The sequence below is a fragment of the Hypomesus transpacificus genome, chromosome 19, assembly GCF_021917145.1.
Source record: "Hypomesus transpacificus isolate Combined female chromosome 19, fHypTra1, whole genome shotgun sequence".
Classification (NCBI taxonomy): Eukaryota; Metazoa; Chordata; class Actinopteri; order Osmeriformes; family Osmeridae; genus Hypomesus; species Hypomesus transpacificus.
The window spans coordinates 9,861,161-9,876,414 of record NC_061078.1 but is presented as its reverse complement, the minus strand read 5'-3'; the positions used below and the strand labels follow the sequence as shown (position 1 = coordinate 9,876,414).

At 38.2% G+C, this 15,254-nt stretch overlaps 2 protein-coding genes across 11 annotated transcripts; one reads left to right on the top strand and one right to left on the bottom strand.

Annotated features, from left to right (window-relative positions):
• Positions 1 to 276: 276 nt before the first annotated feature.
• Positions 277 to 2,880, top strand: LOC124481453 (myoblast determination protein 1 homolog 1). The gene is made up of 3 exons (XM_047041357.1): positions 277 to 959; positions 1,083 to 1,161; positions 1,529 to 2,880. The coding sequence occupies exons 1-3, from the start codon at positions 453 to 455 to the stop codon at positions 1,756 to 1,758; spliced, it is 816 nt and encodes a 271-aa protein (XP_046897313.1). The 5' UTR covers positions 277 to 452; the 3' UTR covers positions 1,759 to 2,880.
• On the bottom strand, positions 2,765 to 14,336 carry LOC124481451 (troponin T, fast skeletal muscle-like). 10 transcript variants are annotated; one of them, XM_047041347.1, is made up of 16 exons: positions 14,260 to 14,336; positions 12,287 to 12,322; positions 12,119 to 12,129; positions 11,451 to 11,459; positions 10,122 to 10,274; positions 8,887 to 8,904; positions 8,486 to 8,506; positions 7,922 to 7,940; positions 7,728 to 7,773; positions 7,472 to 7,588; positions 7,182 to 7,259; positions 6,906 to 7,019; positions 6,200 to 6,315; positions 5,835 to 5,925; positions 4,195 to 4,235; positions 2,765 to 3,082 (listed from the first exon to the last, which is right to left on the bottom strand). In XM_047041347.1, the coding sequence occupies exons 2-16, from the start codon at positions 12,301 to 12,303 to the stop codon at positions 3,046 to 3,048; spliced, it is 888 nt and encodes a 295-aa protein (XP_046897303.1). In that variant the 5' UTR covers positions 12,304 to 12,322; positions 14,260 to 14,336; the 3' UTR covers positions 2,765 to 3,045. The 10 variants fall into 10 exon arrangements, with proteins under 10 accessions (XP_046897303.1, XP_046897302.1, XP_046897305.1 ...); XM_047041346.1 differs by lacking the exon at positions 4,195 to 4,235 and adding an exon at positions 5,358 to 5,398 and having other exon boundaries at positions 14,260 to 14,335; XM_047041349.1 differs by lacking the exons at positions 4,195 to 4,235; positions 8,486 to 8,506 and adding an exon at positions 5,358 to 5,398 and having other exon boundaries at positions 14,260 to 14,335.
• Between the last annotated feature and the right edge of the window lie 918 nt (positions 14,337 to 15,254).

The following is a 15,254-nucleotide window of genomic DNA, read 5'->3' as shown; positions in this document are numbered from 1 at the left end:
ATTCAACCATAGCCCTAGGGTTGAGCATTAGTCCTGATTAGAGTAATCTTAATTGATATAAGAATATGTCGCTAAATAAACTCAAGGGATTTTATAGCCTTGACCTATTTTATACTGAATACATCTAAACTTATGAAGTACAATAATTGTTTTTCTTCTTAACTATACTTCTTGATCTTTCAAGACAGTCATTGCAGGCTCCTCCCAGACCATCGCTTATTGGTTATCTGACATAACGGTCTTCGAAAAGACACGCCCCAAACTTACTGACCACTTTATATAATTGGTAAAGCTACACAGTCAAACAAGCAACCAAGGGCATTTCAGTCAAAACAAGTTTACCATTAGCGAATAAAAAACAGTTAATTTTAGGTAAGAAATCTACACGAAATAAACAAAGAGTTGGAAAGGGTCCGTTTAACATTTTCTACAGAATATTTCTACGGAAAACCATGGAGTTGCCGGATATTCCTTTTACCTCTGCAGATGATTTTTACGACGACCCTTGTTTTAATACAAGTGACATGCAGTTCTTTGAAGACCTCGACCCGAGACTGGTGCATGTTGGTCTCCTAAAGCCGGAGGATCACCATCACAACGAGGACGAGCATATTCGAGCTCCGAGTGGGCACCACCAGGCTGGCAGGTGCCTGTTATGGGCATGCAAAGCCTGCAAAAGGAAGACCACCAATGCAGACCGTAGGAAAGCTGCTACTATGCGGGAGAGGAGGAGACTTGGCAAGGTCAATGACGCATTCGAGACACTGAAAAGATGTACCTCCACGAACCCAAACCAGAGGCTCCCCAAAGTAGAAATACTGCGTAATGCCATCAGCTATATCGAGTCCCTCCAGGCCTTGCTTCGGGTCGGACAGGAGGAGAACTATTACCCCGTTCTGGATCACTATAGTGGGGACTCAGATGTGTCCAGTCCTCGCTCCAACTGCTCTGACGGCATGGTAAGAAATATGCTAACAGTTTTTTGTAAAATGTTATAATTTAGGATCTAACGAAATACAAAAAATAAAATAGCAAATGGTCTTTTATTCTGGAATTGATCACTTATTTTGCACAATCTTTAGATGGACTTTAATGGGCCTTCATGTCCCCCAAGACGAAGAGACAACTATGATCGCACCTATTTTAATGAAGCACCAAATGGTAAGATTGATCTCTAATCATGCTCTTACAATTTATACGTTCATTCATTAATTAACACCAGTTTGACTGTCCGGAGAAAAAAAACATTTTTTGGTCAATTTAAATTTGATCAAACTTTGTCAAACTGAGGAAACAAATGTCTATATTTTGTAGGGTCTTTATTTGTTATTCATGACAATAATGTGATATATATATCATATATACATGTATATATATATATATTTATATATATCAGATATACATGTATGTCTATATATATATATATATATATATATATATATATATATATATATATATATATTTATATATCACATGTTTATATCATATGTCATGTTTTATTTATAAAATGGACTGTTTCTTTTTGCAGATTCCAGAACCAAGAACTCTGTAATTTCCAGCTTAGACTGTTTATCAAGCATCGTCGAGCGAATTACGACGGACACTTCAAGCTGCCCCGCAGTACAGGAGGGGTCCGACTGTGGCCCTTGCTCCCCTCAAGAGGGTTCTGTCGTTAGCGAGACTGGAGCACCCATACCGTCTCCTACCAACTGCGTCCCGGCATCGCATGACCCCAACACTGTCTACCAGGTGTTGTGAGCATCCCATGGATTCTGAGAGAGAAGCGCCGGGGAACAAAACTTTTGGAACATTATTGAGAACAAACGTATTCCTGATTTAGTATGGAATTTCTACGCCATAGGTCAATTGTTTGCCATAGATCGCTGGCTACGAGGCAGTGGTGAAGTTACCAGCCTTTGGCAAAGCGACCACATTCTTAAAACAGCCTAAATTAGGTCTACATTGAAATGTTTAGGCCTGTCAGCGATGCTATTGATTCAGGAATAGCAGGAATAAGTGAAATAATCTTAATAGCCATATTTTTGTTATGTTTCCTGATTCCAGTTGGTTAAAATTGCCTTTTATAGACAAAACAATCCGGAAAATGAGGACCATTTTGTATATTTGTAAATAAGTTGTCAGAAAAAATTATATGCAGAATTGTATGCTTATTTAATAGCTTGTTCAAACGAAGGCTTGGATTGTTGTGTACAATGTTTAACTATAGGCCTATTTATAATAACAATATGAGTGAATGTCAGCATTTTAATGAATAAATATTTATACATATGGCATTTTCTGTCACTGGGATGACAATATTGTTTTCCCTCTCTCCGCTTTTTTCTCAACAAATGTAATAGCAATAATTATGGAGGTTGATGTAAAAAAAAGGTGAATTACCCACATCAAACTGAACGTAAGTTGTAGTTAACTAAAATAAGAACATCTTACTGAACGTTAACTACATCATTTAAGGATTGGCATGGTTTATTAGTAGTTTCTGTCTACTTAGACCTTGCATGCCAGACCTTTTAAGGTTATAGGCCTACTCGATCGATTTGATACACTTAGACCTATCCTTAATTGGACGTTATAAAAATGTTGGAGGGCATGTTAGATTTTCTAAATATATTGTCTCATTGTCTTGACTTTTTATTTGTTTTAACTCTAGGTCTACAAAACCATGTGCTCCCTTATGAGATCATATACCAAATTGTCATGCACGATTTCTGTTGAAAGGAGATATATATTTCTAAGCAAAACGTAAAAGATCGTAAGACAAACTGAGGCGTCACCCTTTATTTACAAAAAAAGTCATAAAAACCTATAGGCCTAGTCAGGTCTTTATGAACACCATAAAGAAACTGACTGACTTCATGACAACATAATTCCACATAACGCGAAACAGGCAGTGACACGTCAAGATGTTGTCGTTTTTGTGCATTTGATGTAGGTCTATATGTTGTCTGAGGAGCTGTAATGGACAGACGGCATTGAAGGTTTTGTCGCTCCAGGGCTGTTTCTGTGGCCTCTTGAATGTGTAGTCTACTTTCTGCGGCGGGTGGCGGCTCCCTTCTTGCTGCTGCAAATGCGCAATGAGCGCAAGCAACAGGTCAGTGGTGTTGTAAAGTATATTGCTCACTTGTGGCAAACACTGATCAAATGTACATGACTGCCCAACACGTTGCACTATGATCAAACAAATGAGCCAAGTAATGAAGTAGGACTATTACAAAGGTTACCCCATTAATATTTCCTAATTTAGTGCGAAAATGTAGTCCATGCCAACTTCTACACGTAGACAACAATATGTATTCAAAAATGTGGTTGTTAAAAATCATGCGGCTGTTTTCTATAATGCCATGCAATACTTACCGTCTTGTTATTCAGCAGCTCATTTCATGTATGCCCACAGAGTCATAAGACTGGAGATTCATGTAATAAGGTTTTTCTTAGTTTTCATTCCAGAAGAATGAAAACGAGTAAAAACGACACACATTTTGTGATCCACATGACTAAGATAATAGGCAAAGGGTAAAAGATACAATACACTACTGTAATAAGTAATCTTATGTAGGTAAGTTTAGATACAGGTAGCAGTCTTACTCTTTGTGCATTAAATTATTCAATGTAATAACAATAATGTAATTGGCTGCTTTTAGGCATAAGTGTGTAGTGTAACAAAGACATTGAGAGAATGTTGATGTGTGCATCAGTGTCTTTCCCCTTTAAACCTGCACACAGACATAAAACTGAGATCATGTGGATCGCACCTTTCTCTGTTACATCCAACAAAAGTGAGATGTAACAACCATAGAGAAACATTAAATACCTCTGAGTTGACACGGGGTCAGTCACGGTTATAGAACAGTTGAGTGGGTGGATGTTGTAATAGTCTGAATGGAGTACATCCTTTGCTATGTTTGTCATTTCTAAAGCTACAATGACTGATGGGACATTTCATGTGTTGTGCATCCTTCAATGCAACAGAGAGAACAATTATTCCTTACCAGCATCTGTTGCATACGTGTGCAGAATGTGGCAAGTTCTCTTTTTACTTTAAGATGACAATGGCAATGACAAATGCATTTCTTCTGGAAAGAGTCACTTTCTTGAAATAGCAAATGCATCAGTTTCCCATGCTAGTATGGTGAAGGGGGGGGGGAGTGAAATATAGTGGGAGGTGGCACTTACTGCTTCTGCAGCTCATCAATACGATTTCTGAGGGATATAACCTGCAAAATGACACATGGCAACTTTTTAAACCAGTAGCGGAGTACTTCTGACCTCTGAGAACCCCACGCTCACCTTGAAGGAGACAGCAGTCCTGTGAGTGAGGGCCGCATTATTACTTGAGGTGGAAAACCTAGAGCATTCACACACATACTGTACACATACTTTACTCGATATGGCATATATTACTAGCCTTTACTGAATGTGCTCTCAACTCTATTCAACAGAACACAAACATTACACTATTGATTGGTAACTATGGATTAAACTGTAGGTTATTCATATTGAATATTATTTCCAATGATAACTTTCCTTTGTTTGTTACGGTTTGTTATTTTTAATTCTTTCTTTTTTTCTTTCTTTCCTCTTTACTTACAACTTTAGTGTGTCAGTAATATGTGTGGTCTCTCTGGTGTTCCAGCTCAAGTTAAAAAAAATGAAAATAGGAAAAGATAGGGAGGAGAGCGAGACAACAAACGAGTAGGCCAGTGTTGCCATAGCAGCTTAAACAAAGCTCCTAACTGTGGGAAGAAAGTGCCAGATAGCATGGAGACAAAGCTGACCAGCAGACTGACCAGAAAACACTTACTTACCTTCGGACAGAAATAATGATTCTCCATTTTGGTATTTCAATTCCACTCAAAAACCAATGACTACTTATATGGACTTAAGTTTATAAACCTTATAAAAATCAATTACATCAGTGTCAATATATTGTAAAAGTCGAATCAATGTGTTTCTGTTTGTTTCTCTGGTGAAGTTTGTGTGAGTGTATTCCACTAACATACTTAACCCAAATGCACAGAATAATACTAGCTAATTAACTCACTTATTTGTTAAGCATAATCTAAAATGCATGACTATTTTACTTATCAAAATTGCTATTTTGACGGCTTAAATTTTGTGCGTTGTACCCAATATCCATGTATTATCAAAGTTCAGTTGAACGTCCATATCATCATCTGCGAATAACCTTCCACTTCTACTTGAGGGCGCCTGCCCTCCAGTTGGTAACTGGCTTCCATGGTCCATATTAACAAGCTTCCCAGGCATGCAGACCATGCGCTCCCAAGGCCCGGCCTTGTGGCTTGTGCCTGTCTTTGGAGCATGTCACTATTACTCACAATTTACTCAGCTCCTCCACTCTCTTATGCTGTGAGGTGATCTGAAGGATATCAAAGGACATTTGGGTTCACATGGGAATCAAGCATCAGTGCTGGAGGATGTGTTCAAGCCCTCTTTTACACATTTGTTATGTAATTTAGTTTGATTTATTTACGAGTCATAAACACAATTGTGATTTGGATTGTTGTTGTTTTTGAGTGTTGTAATACACACAAAATTATGAATGGATAACAGAAAATATTAGCAAGATGTGTAGTCTATTTCAAGTGCCTGTTCATAAAAGCCTGTTGACAAATATGACATTGCTCCTGATCAGAATCACCTTGTTATATCATAGTTTGCTTTAAAATAAGGAATATTATGGAGCAACAACATATAATCTGAAGGAGGAGGAACTGTCTACAGACCCATCATTATTCACTAGTGAAAATAAAACTATGTACATGACAACATATTCCCTATGAACAGCCACTCACCTCATACTTCTGCCTTTTCAGTTTCTCAAGGTGATCAAATTTCTCAGCCTCAAGAAGATACATCCAGTCCCACAGCTCTTTGGCCTTTTCCCTAAGCATGGCAAAGAAAGAGAAACATGTTACAGACCGTTCACCCAAAGAGTGTGTCTATTGCAGCCACAATAAAAACAAACTAATACATTTAGATGAAAATAATGTCCAGAGCAGAGTGTTAGGCTGGTATTTTAAAAGTGTACATTCAATAAGGACCATTCACAAACATATGGTATAAACTGCTCAGTGGAATGTAGGAATGTATGCGTATTTCCTTAAGCTGTGGACATCACCAGCTGGCAATGAATAACGCTAAAGAAAGAACAGCTCACTTCAGCTTGTCTTCGCTCAGATGATCGATGTTGATTGCTTTACGTCTGTCTGCAAGAATCTTCTTCTTCTTTTCTCTCTCAGTCTGCTTCTTACCACCACCTCTCTTCGAGTCAGCCTTTAAGTTATAGAAAAATAAAATATTGCAGGTTTGCTGCATCTTTTAACAGGAAAAAGCCAACAAGAGCTCCCCTTATTGATCTGTTCAAGCTACACGTCTTATCAAGGTCCAATAAGTAAGCTTCTGAGGGTCACAAAATCTAGGTTGAAGCACAAGAGTGATCATGTCTTTTCAGTTGCAGCCCCTAAACTCTGGAACGCGCTGTCTCTACATGTTAGGCTGGCCCATACACTACATGTTTTTAAATCCCGTCTAAAGACTCATTTGTATTATTTGGCTTTTAACACAGTATGACAGTTGCCTTTCTTTCTTTTTTTGTTAAAATGTTGTTTTGTTTTGTGTTGTTCTATGGCTTTTCCTACTCTGACTGTATAGTAATTTGTTTAACAGTTGTTGTTTAGTAAATGTACTCTATAAATAAACTTGACTTGACATCAAAAACTGTAATCCCAGTGAAATTGAACATTATATTGCGTTTGAAAATAGTTGGTTATGAACTGTACTATCACTGGTACCTGGCTACGCTGAATAATTGAGAAGTTCAGGTCTGGGGTGTTATTTTCTGTCATATGTTACATGTACAGTACCTTCTGCAGATGGCTGCTGTAGCTGGAGCCCATGTTGGACAGAGCAGACTTCTTCTTAGCATCTTCCTCTGCTCTCTTATGGGCATCTGCTTCCTCCCTCTTCAGCCTCTCAGCCTGCCAGGACAAACCAAATACTGAAGAATTACTGTGGCACCTAAGTTGCCTGCATTTGATTGTTCATGCAAAGAACCAGTTGCACCTAAGGCACGCCAAAGGGAAACCAAAAGTACCTTAACATCTTTACATTTTGTAAATACATTACAGGGGTGCACTCACCTCACGTCTCGCTTGGCGCTCCTTGTCCTTTTCAGCACGGATTCTCTGTTGCTCAGCCCTCTCAGTCCTACGTTTTTCCTACGGGCCACACACAAACAGTTATTTCACTTCCACCTGGAGGCACTGTTTCTTAGCCCTGTTGGATTTTGAGTGGCTTAGAAATGGATTTTATATGCGCTTGGCTGAGAGAGGCTCCACTTAGCTATGTTGAGTGGATCGATACGGATGTGTAACTAATGTGCTGTGCTGTACTGAGAGTACATTGGGAAAACGTTGCTGTATTCACGAACAATTCTGGCCATGAGAGCAAGGAGCTCCTCCTCCTCCTTCTTCCTGCCCACAAAGTGAGCGTCGATCAGTCCCTGCAGCTCAACCAGGTCTTTGTTCTGTCTCTTCTTATGGATGTCCTGTTAGAACCATAATAGATGTTTGGGGGTTACATTGAGTCAGACCATGTTGGTAAAACTTTACATTTGCATCGTGGTGGGGGGATGTGTGCAGACAGGGGAAACATGGAGAGGGATATGAAACCAAGAATCTGCTTACATCAAAGTCCACCTTCTCTCCATCAGGGATCTTAGGAGCAGTAGGTCTATGGAGATTCATTGAAGATAATTGATTTGGTAAGAAGTACCCCATTATATAACATATGGTGCTACACTGTAGTAACTGCTAAAAGTATAAACATGCTATACAAGGTGAAGGGTGTGACACTGACAAGTGAAATTAAACAGACTTACTTTGGCTTTGGCTTTTCTTCTGTTTGGTTAAAAAAAGAAGAATATGTTACAAGGTTAGATGTCTCATGAGGTCAAGGTTTTAGGCAACACACCACATTGGTGGTTAATTTCGAGGTGTATTCACGTGGACACACTTTTAGTATCATTTCAGGGATCCCGGTTATGCTTTGTTTTGAAAGATAAGGTAAAATGTGTATAAGTCTTTTTTAATGTTCCTGTTAATTGGGCTTACATTAGTTTTAAAATCCAACTGGTAAAATTACATTGGATGTGCTAATACGGATTAGTATGATGCAGAATATCTCACTGTATACAAACCTCTGTTCTACAGATCAGATCCATATTATGATGCACACTCGCAAACCTAACTACATTATCTACCATATTTGACTTTCCAATCCAAGATTAACTCTGTACTTGGATGATAGTATAACTGTTAATTGTACTTCAGTATGATAAAAAAAAACTAACAACAACAGTAAGTTAATTAAATTTGGGGGGGTAATTAGTTTTTGGGCTTGACCAAAGCACTGGCAAAGCAACAACACTGGAAATACAAACTACCATCTTGATCTCCTTCCTCGACTGGTTTGGCACATCATGCAAAAAAGAGAAGAAGCAGAGCGAGACATGAGCTGTGGGGTCAACCCCCGCGGCGGACAAGTCAGCAGTATATAATCCTTCACCCTTTCTCTCGGTGTCACGCTTCTAGAGGAGACTTAAGCCTCTGATTTTAAATATTTGTTGCTTGGGCCACGGGAATTTCTTTAGATAAAGGGACATATTTTTACAGTATTTTGTATTGTGGACATAGGTTTAGGCTTGCAATAAATGCACTCTCCAACATGAAGACCCCCAGCCTCCTGGACTACCCATCCCCCTCCCCCACCAGCCTTCCAGCCAATAAGGAGACAGAGCTGACAGCCCAATAAGAAGTACACATACAAGAATGTGGGTCAACATACCTTCCTCTTCATAGGCCTCTGCATGCAGTAAGCGTCCAAAGCAAAAGCAGAACATCATTAGTGACACAACCATAGGCTCAACACAAGTCGCTAGGCCTGACAGCACATGATCTGTGTACAATGCAGAGCTTTATGAACACATTCACACAAATTGAGGTGTACACATTACAATATTTCTATCTTTGAAAATAACACAGAATCAGCATTTGAAGTAAAGATAAATAGAGGCCATCAATAACAACATTGAAAATTTAGATTTTGTATGACACCCCAATGTGAAAGCTGAATATAAGTAGACACATACTTTAGCTTCTGTATTGCAAACACTTGCTATCATTTGAAAACAAAAATTAATACAATACCTCAGAAGGGGCAAAGAAGTGTCTTTTACATGAAGAAATCATCACCCATTATCATGTAATGCTGATGTTAACCAGCAGTAACCAGTAAATGTCAGCACATAATCAGATTATATTTTTATTTTATTTAGAAATTTCAGAGCCATGTTGGAATGGAGAAGTTTCTTCGAGTAAAAGCAGGTTAATTTGAAATGTGATGTAAGAGTTGGTTACCGTGAAAACTTTCTTTGTACCTTTGAGTACTCTTTTACATAGCTACAATTGCTATAATCAACAAAAGCATAAAATCACACATTCAGCACAGATGCTAGAAAGCAACAAACTGGCACATGTATAATCTACCTCAATCTCTAATATGGTGATATATGCTAGCTCACATTTATATACAAAAGAGCAAAAAAGTCATCTTTTTGGTAATAAGGTATACACTGTATCTTAGAAGTAGTGTTATCACAATAGTTTCTAGCGTGATGACTGATGTGAGAATAAATGCAGTAAGGAAATTTGCTTAGTTTGTAGCATCATGGCTGACTTAGTAACACATACTACAGAGTAGCCAGTAGCTACTAGAGTCCGCATCACAAAAGCAAGTAAGCAGCATGAGACAATGCAGCTAAAGCAGTAGGGAGAGAGAGGTGCTTTGACAGTGTGAATGGCCATCTCAGTAACTACAGGAATACGCATAACTGACTATGCATATAAAGTATGTCTATTTCTTCATAGTGGGCAGTTATGAAGAGGAGGTACCTCCAGTAAGCTACTTCAAAGGGCTGGGACACGACCACTAGGCGCTGCTATATTAGTGGGTTTGGTCTAGCTAGAAACAGATGCACTGTTCTGGCTGGGAAGGATGAATGAATACCCCATGCCACATACCTTCCTCCGCCACTGGCTCTGGTTCTGGCTCTGGCTCTGGCTCTGGCTCTGGTTCAGGTTCTACCTCTGGTTCTGGTTCTGGTTCTGGTTCTGGTTCTACCTCTGGCTCAGGGGCTGCCTCAGGGGCTACCTCTACTTCTACTACTTCTTCGGCTATGGTCACGCAGCATGCAACGAGCAACCAGGGAGAGGAAGGGTTCGGAGGTTATTGATCATGAAGGCATGAGGAAAAAAGAAAGCGATTGGGACACAAAGAAAGGGTTAAGAGTGGGCAGCATTGCGAGGGAATAGCCATGACCACTGATGCAGAGGAGAAGAAGTGTGAGGACAAGAGAGAGTAAATAGATGAAATAGGGAACAGGAAATCATTTTATCAAATGGGAGAGTGATGGAAAAGAGGTGACCAAATAGAGAGAGATGGGTCAGTGACCAACAACAGGAGAGAAATGATCCGTTAGATATTGATGGTAATGATGTTTTTCTATGTACTGGAGATACCTGGGTTGAAAACCTATCACACACCAAAAAATGTGGAGTAATCTATGGCCCAATCACATTTTTCATGTGTTTAAATAAGTATTTAACTCACTGTCACTCAGTCAGAAAGAGCACACCCTTAATTAACTAGTGTTTGACAAACATGGCACACTATTATTAATAATACTTTCCTAGCTAGCAGGTGTTTTTTGACAACATAATACAGTACTGTATGTTTCCCACTTGACAGACAAATCTTAGCAAATGATGAATTTTTTGTCCAAGTGGCAAATGTTGTACTCATCAAGCATGTTTGCATTAGGTGTGTTTATCACTAGCTGAAGCTGTATCAAGATTTAGTTGCAGATGATTTACACAAAAAAAACATTACATTCCAGTTAATGGTAGAGGCACACAATATATACATGTAGTTAGTTAGTTACTGAATTTATATTCAGAATGCTACATTTAGTAGAGATAAAATGTGATGTGATGGAAACCTATAATTAGATAAGATTTCGTCATATTACTTTTATGTAATTATTCAAGTAAGGCCAGTAAAGATAGCACAGAGCACCTATAACTTGCTTTGTTGAGTGTGAAGACTGAGATGAACCATGAATAGTCTGATTTCACACAAAACAAAACATTATACAAGGTGAGGATCAATGAATTACATGATGATCTTTGAAGACAGAGGTTTTAATTAAGAAATGAGTCAATCACAAACATGAGGAGTCCCCAGGTCAGCAAAGGAAGCATTGTCAAACACAATTGATATTAAGGGTGTAGAGTTGACAAATTAGTAATTTAAAAATACGTTTTTAAAACCAAATTGTCCATCCTTTTTACCTTCATCCTCTTCATTATCCGCAAAAAGATATGGTGAAACAATTAAAAAAGAACGTCATTTCTCAATTCATAAAAATCAAATTCATACATATAAGCACAGTAAGGCTATGCTGTCTCTCGAGACAATACAAATTGAATTTTAACAAACAAAATCAAATCTAATTCCAACCAATTTCCAATTTTTAACTGCAACTATGATTTATCAGGCCATAAGTCTAGAAAGACAGCATTTGGCACACTTGGTTTTCCAAACATAATTCCAGGTTGAGGAAGTGTTCAAATGCTTTTAATATTTTGGCCAATTGAAGATGATTTAAATATTAAAAACAAAACGTTCTTCCCCTGAAAATATGCATTAAAAACTCAGGGTAGATTCACAGTAACAAACAAGGTTTGTAAAATGCGAAACGTGGGCAGCTGCATATTAACCATTATTTAGGGAACAAAGCCAAACCTGCACAAAATTATCAATTATTAATGTGTACATAATCATGAGAAACACTGTGTCAAACATTGGAGAAAAAACTTTGAATAAACACAATTTTTACACATTTAATTTCCTATTTAGCACAAGTTGTATTCATCAAATTCAACTGTGGGCCTCACTTGACAGAAGCGTCATCTAAAAAATAATGGTCGGATTGTTACTAATTACAATTGTTGCTTACCTAAGGCATCGCTGAAAAATGAAGAGAAAAAAAATTAGGTTGAGAAATACAGTAGAACGGTAGGCCAATATAAAGACCTAAAATAATGTATGATGACCAGCCTGCCAATCAGCAAGCTAGTCCAATAATTGCCTCTGGTCAGTAAAATGACCGGATCAGAGCACTTACGCTTCGGTGTCAGACATGTTCACAGTGGATGTAAAACTGAAACAAAGCAAAATAGTTTAAGGTACAGGAATCACTTGCACATAGAAGAACATCAAGCAGACAGCGTCCAGTGGCTGATCCCAAACTTTATGAAGCTTTGAGTTTGCAACATCTCAAAATAATTTTCTGAAAGAAAATCTCATAAGAAAGTGAAGGAATGTGAATTTTGTCATGAACGTGTCACGATTTACAGAATATTCTCTAATTTGATGACCGCTCTCAAATTCCTAGCAACCTCACAAGGTTCTAAACACCCTGCCTGACGTTGTCATACTCATAATTGTAGTCAGAATTTGAGTCTGATAACTCTCCGTTGGGCTGTGGGTATGGGGCGTGTTTTAACCGAACTCGTAAAACAAATGCCTCTTCGCTCAATTGGATAGACCTACAACCAATCAGAGCAATGTAATATGTTGTATGTTGAAAACGAATTCAACCCAAGCGCTCTTTGGTGACGTGGTTGATTACGTTACTGTTGATCATCTGTCCATCATCGTATAAAGCCGGCACTGACAATTTCATTGGTCCGAACAGCTCCTTTCCGGACATAGTTTTTCCCCAACCGAGCTTCCCCAGACCCAACTTCCCGACCAAATGTTTTTGTGGGTGGGGCTAAGTTGGGGTGGCAGTCAGGCTAGTAAACACCATAAAGACAACTTGTTTTTGATCATCATTTGATATTAACTTTTGTATATACCTCTGTAGGCTCTAATGGGTCTATGATAAAAATGTATCATACAGGGCGGGGCCTGCAACAAAAATTAACCGCATAGCAAATTCATTCAAAGTCTTGGACATTTTGCTGTTGCAATCCATTTTAGACAGGGCTATATATGTTTGTCATTGAATGACATTTTCCCTCTTGACCTTCCATCGCTGCCAAGATGTCTTTAAGGATTAGGCCAGGTCAGGATCGTGTTTCTGAGCATCAGCTGAGACCTCTGTCCAAATAGCTGTCTTAATCCTTTTGCCTTATCTATATATGGACATGGTCATTTCCATTAAAGATGCGCCTTAAAGTGGCTGTCAGTAGAAGCCTATACCGAATGTCTGTGGTATAATGTGCCACTCTACTTATGGTATAACTTGCTTGTTTTGCAGAAGCAGGAATAGTAGATTTTCAAAATGTCTCTCTGTAAAGTTGGAAGTAGGAAGAGAAATCACTGTCAAACCCCAGAACTAACCATCATGCTCCAAACACAGAAATATTCTTGTTTGGGCCACTGTAAGTTTAATATTAGCTGTCCCGTTCGAAGTTGTCATTGTTAACATTCATTTTCTATATTCTCCGGTCAGAGAGACCACTTTAAAGGTTTAGATATCATTTTAAACAGCAGGATGAAATGTAGCCAAATACATAGCCCAGTCAAAATAGCCTTCTCCTTTTATAAAATGCAGTTGATCACATTAAAGGAACACATTACATGCTTTTTAAAAGATTTATACACACATACATCAAAGTAAAAACTTCAGTCGATAGATCTTACATAGTCAGTGCTTTTAAAATTAAAACATTTACCACCACATTTACAAACTATGTGATGTTCCATAATAAAACATATGTAATTTCTTGCACCAAGTATACGAAATTGAATTGCAAACAGTTAGACGTAAACATAACGCATGTTTGACATATTTTTCAAATAGAAGACATGTCAACCAGCCACCTGTTCTAGCTCAAATGACTACAGTACTTGAGCAGACGGAGCTTAAATTACAATTAGCTATTATTTACATGGTGTACATTTTCCTGTCAGACTTCTATATAAACAAGGTTTACTATAACCTCATCCATTCTAATTAATCCGAGAGTTAAAATTTGGAATAAAAATGTGTATATAAGAGAATCACTTAAGAATCACCCATGTTAAAGGAAAGTTATTGGGCAACAGTACCCTCACATCCATCCAACTGCTTTTGTCTGTCTATCTTACCTCTGAAAAGCTGAAAGAAGTAGGCTCTCTGGTGGTGGCAATTGGCTGTAAGGTTCTGTCAACTTTGGTCAGAGAATAAGTCCTTGTGTTATAGTGATATTTGATATTTTGAAGCCCCTTATTGGCTGAGATTGTGGGGGTAAGGGGGTAATGTCTAAGGGGGGGGGGTTGGAGACATCTTATCCCCCGGCACTGAATAAGGAGATTGATGGAACACTCTGGACGGAAGGAGAGTGGCTCAAGTTTTAGAAAGGAGCAGCTGAAATGATGTCCGCAGCTATATTTACCATGGCACTAGGCAAGCAAAAATGATCCTAGGGGGAGCAAGAAGACAAGCAATGGAAAGCTCTTAGCATTCTGTGGCTGAAATTGACACATGCCTGAGGTATTCAGACAAAGCACCTTCTTATTTTTCTTTAGGGAAAGTAGTGAGTATGTAGCCAGTCTTCATCCTACACAAAGTAATAGTTTTCACGGTCATTTAATCTTTTATTCTTTAATGTTTTTTATTTTCATATATGACTTACTGTATATATATATATATATATATATATAGCGAGAGACAGAGAGAGAGAGAGACAGAGAGAGAGAGAGAGAGAGAGAGAGAGAGAGAAGGGGGAGGGGGGAGGGAGAGATGCCATATGTTTTCCAAATAATATTATATCCACAATATTTATATACTTTTCCACTGAGATTTCATTGCTTAACTGATCATTAATTTACAAAATGCTGTAAATATTTTCCGGATTTGGTAGCTGCACACATTTGTGTATATAGTGAAAGGATTCTCTGTAATATTATATATTCTAATTTCTCTATATTGTATTATGCAGATTCAACATATTCTAGAGTTGTTTATGTGTGAATAGTATGACTAAGTAATATGGGTTGTTCAAGACCATGAAGAAGCTTTACTCAATCACGTAAAACTTCTTATTAAACTTGTAATGTCATTGTTGTACTATATGTACTGTAGCATCAATACTGATACATTT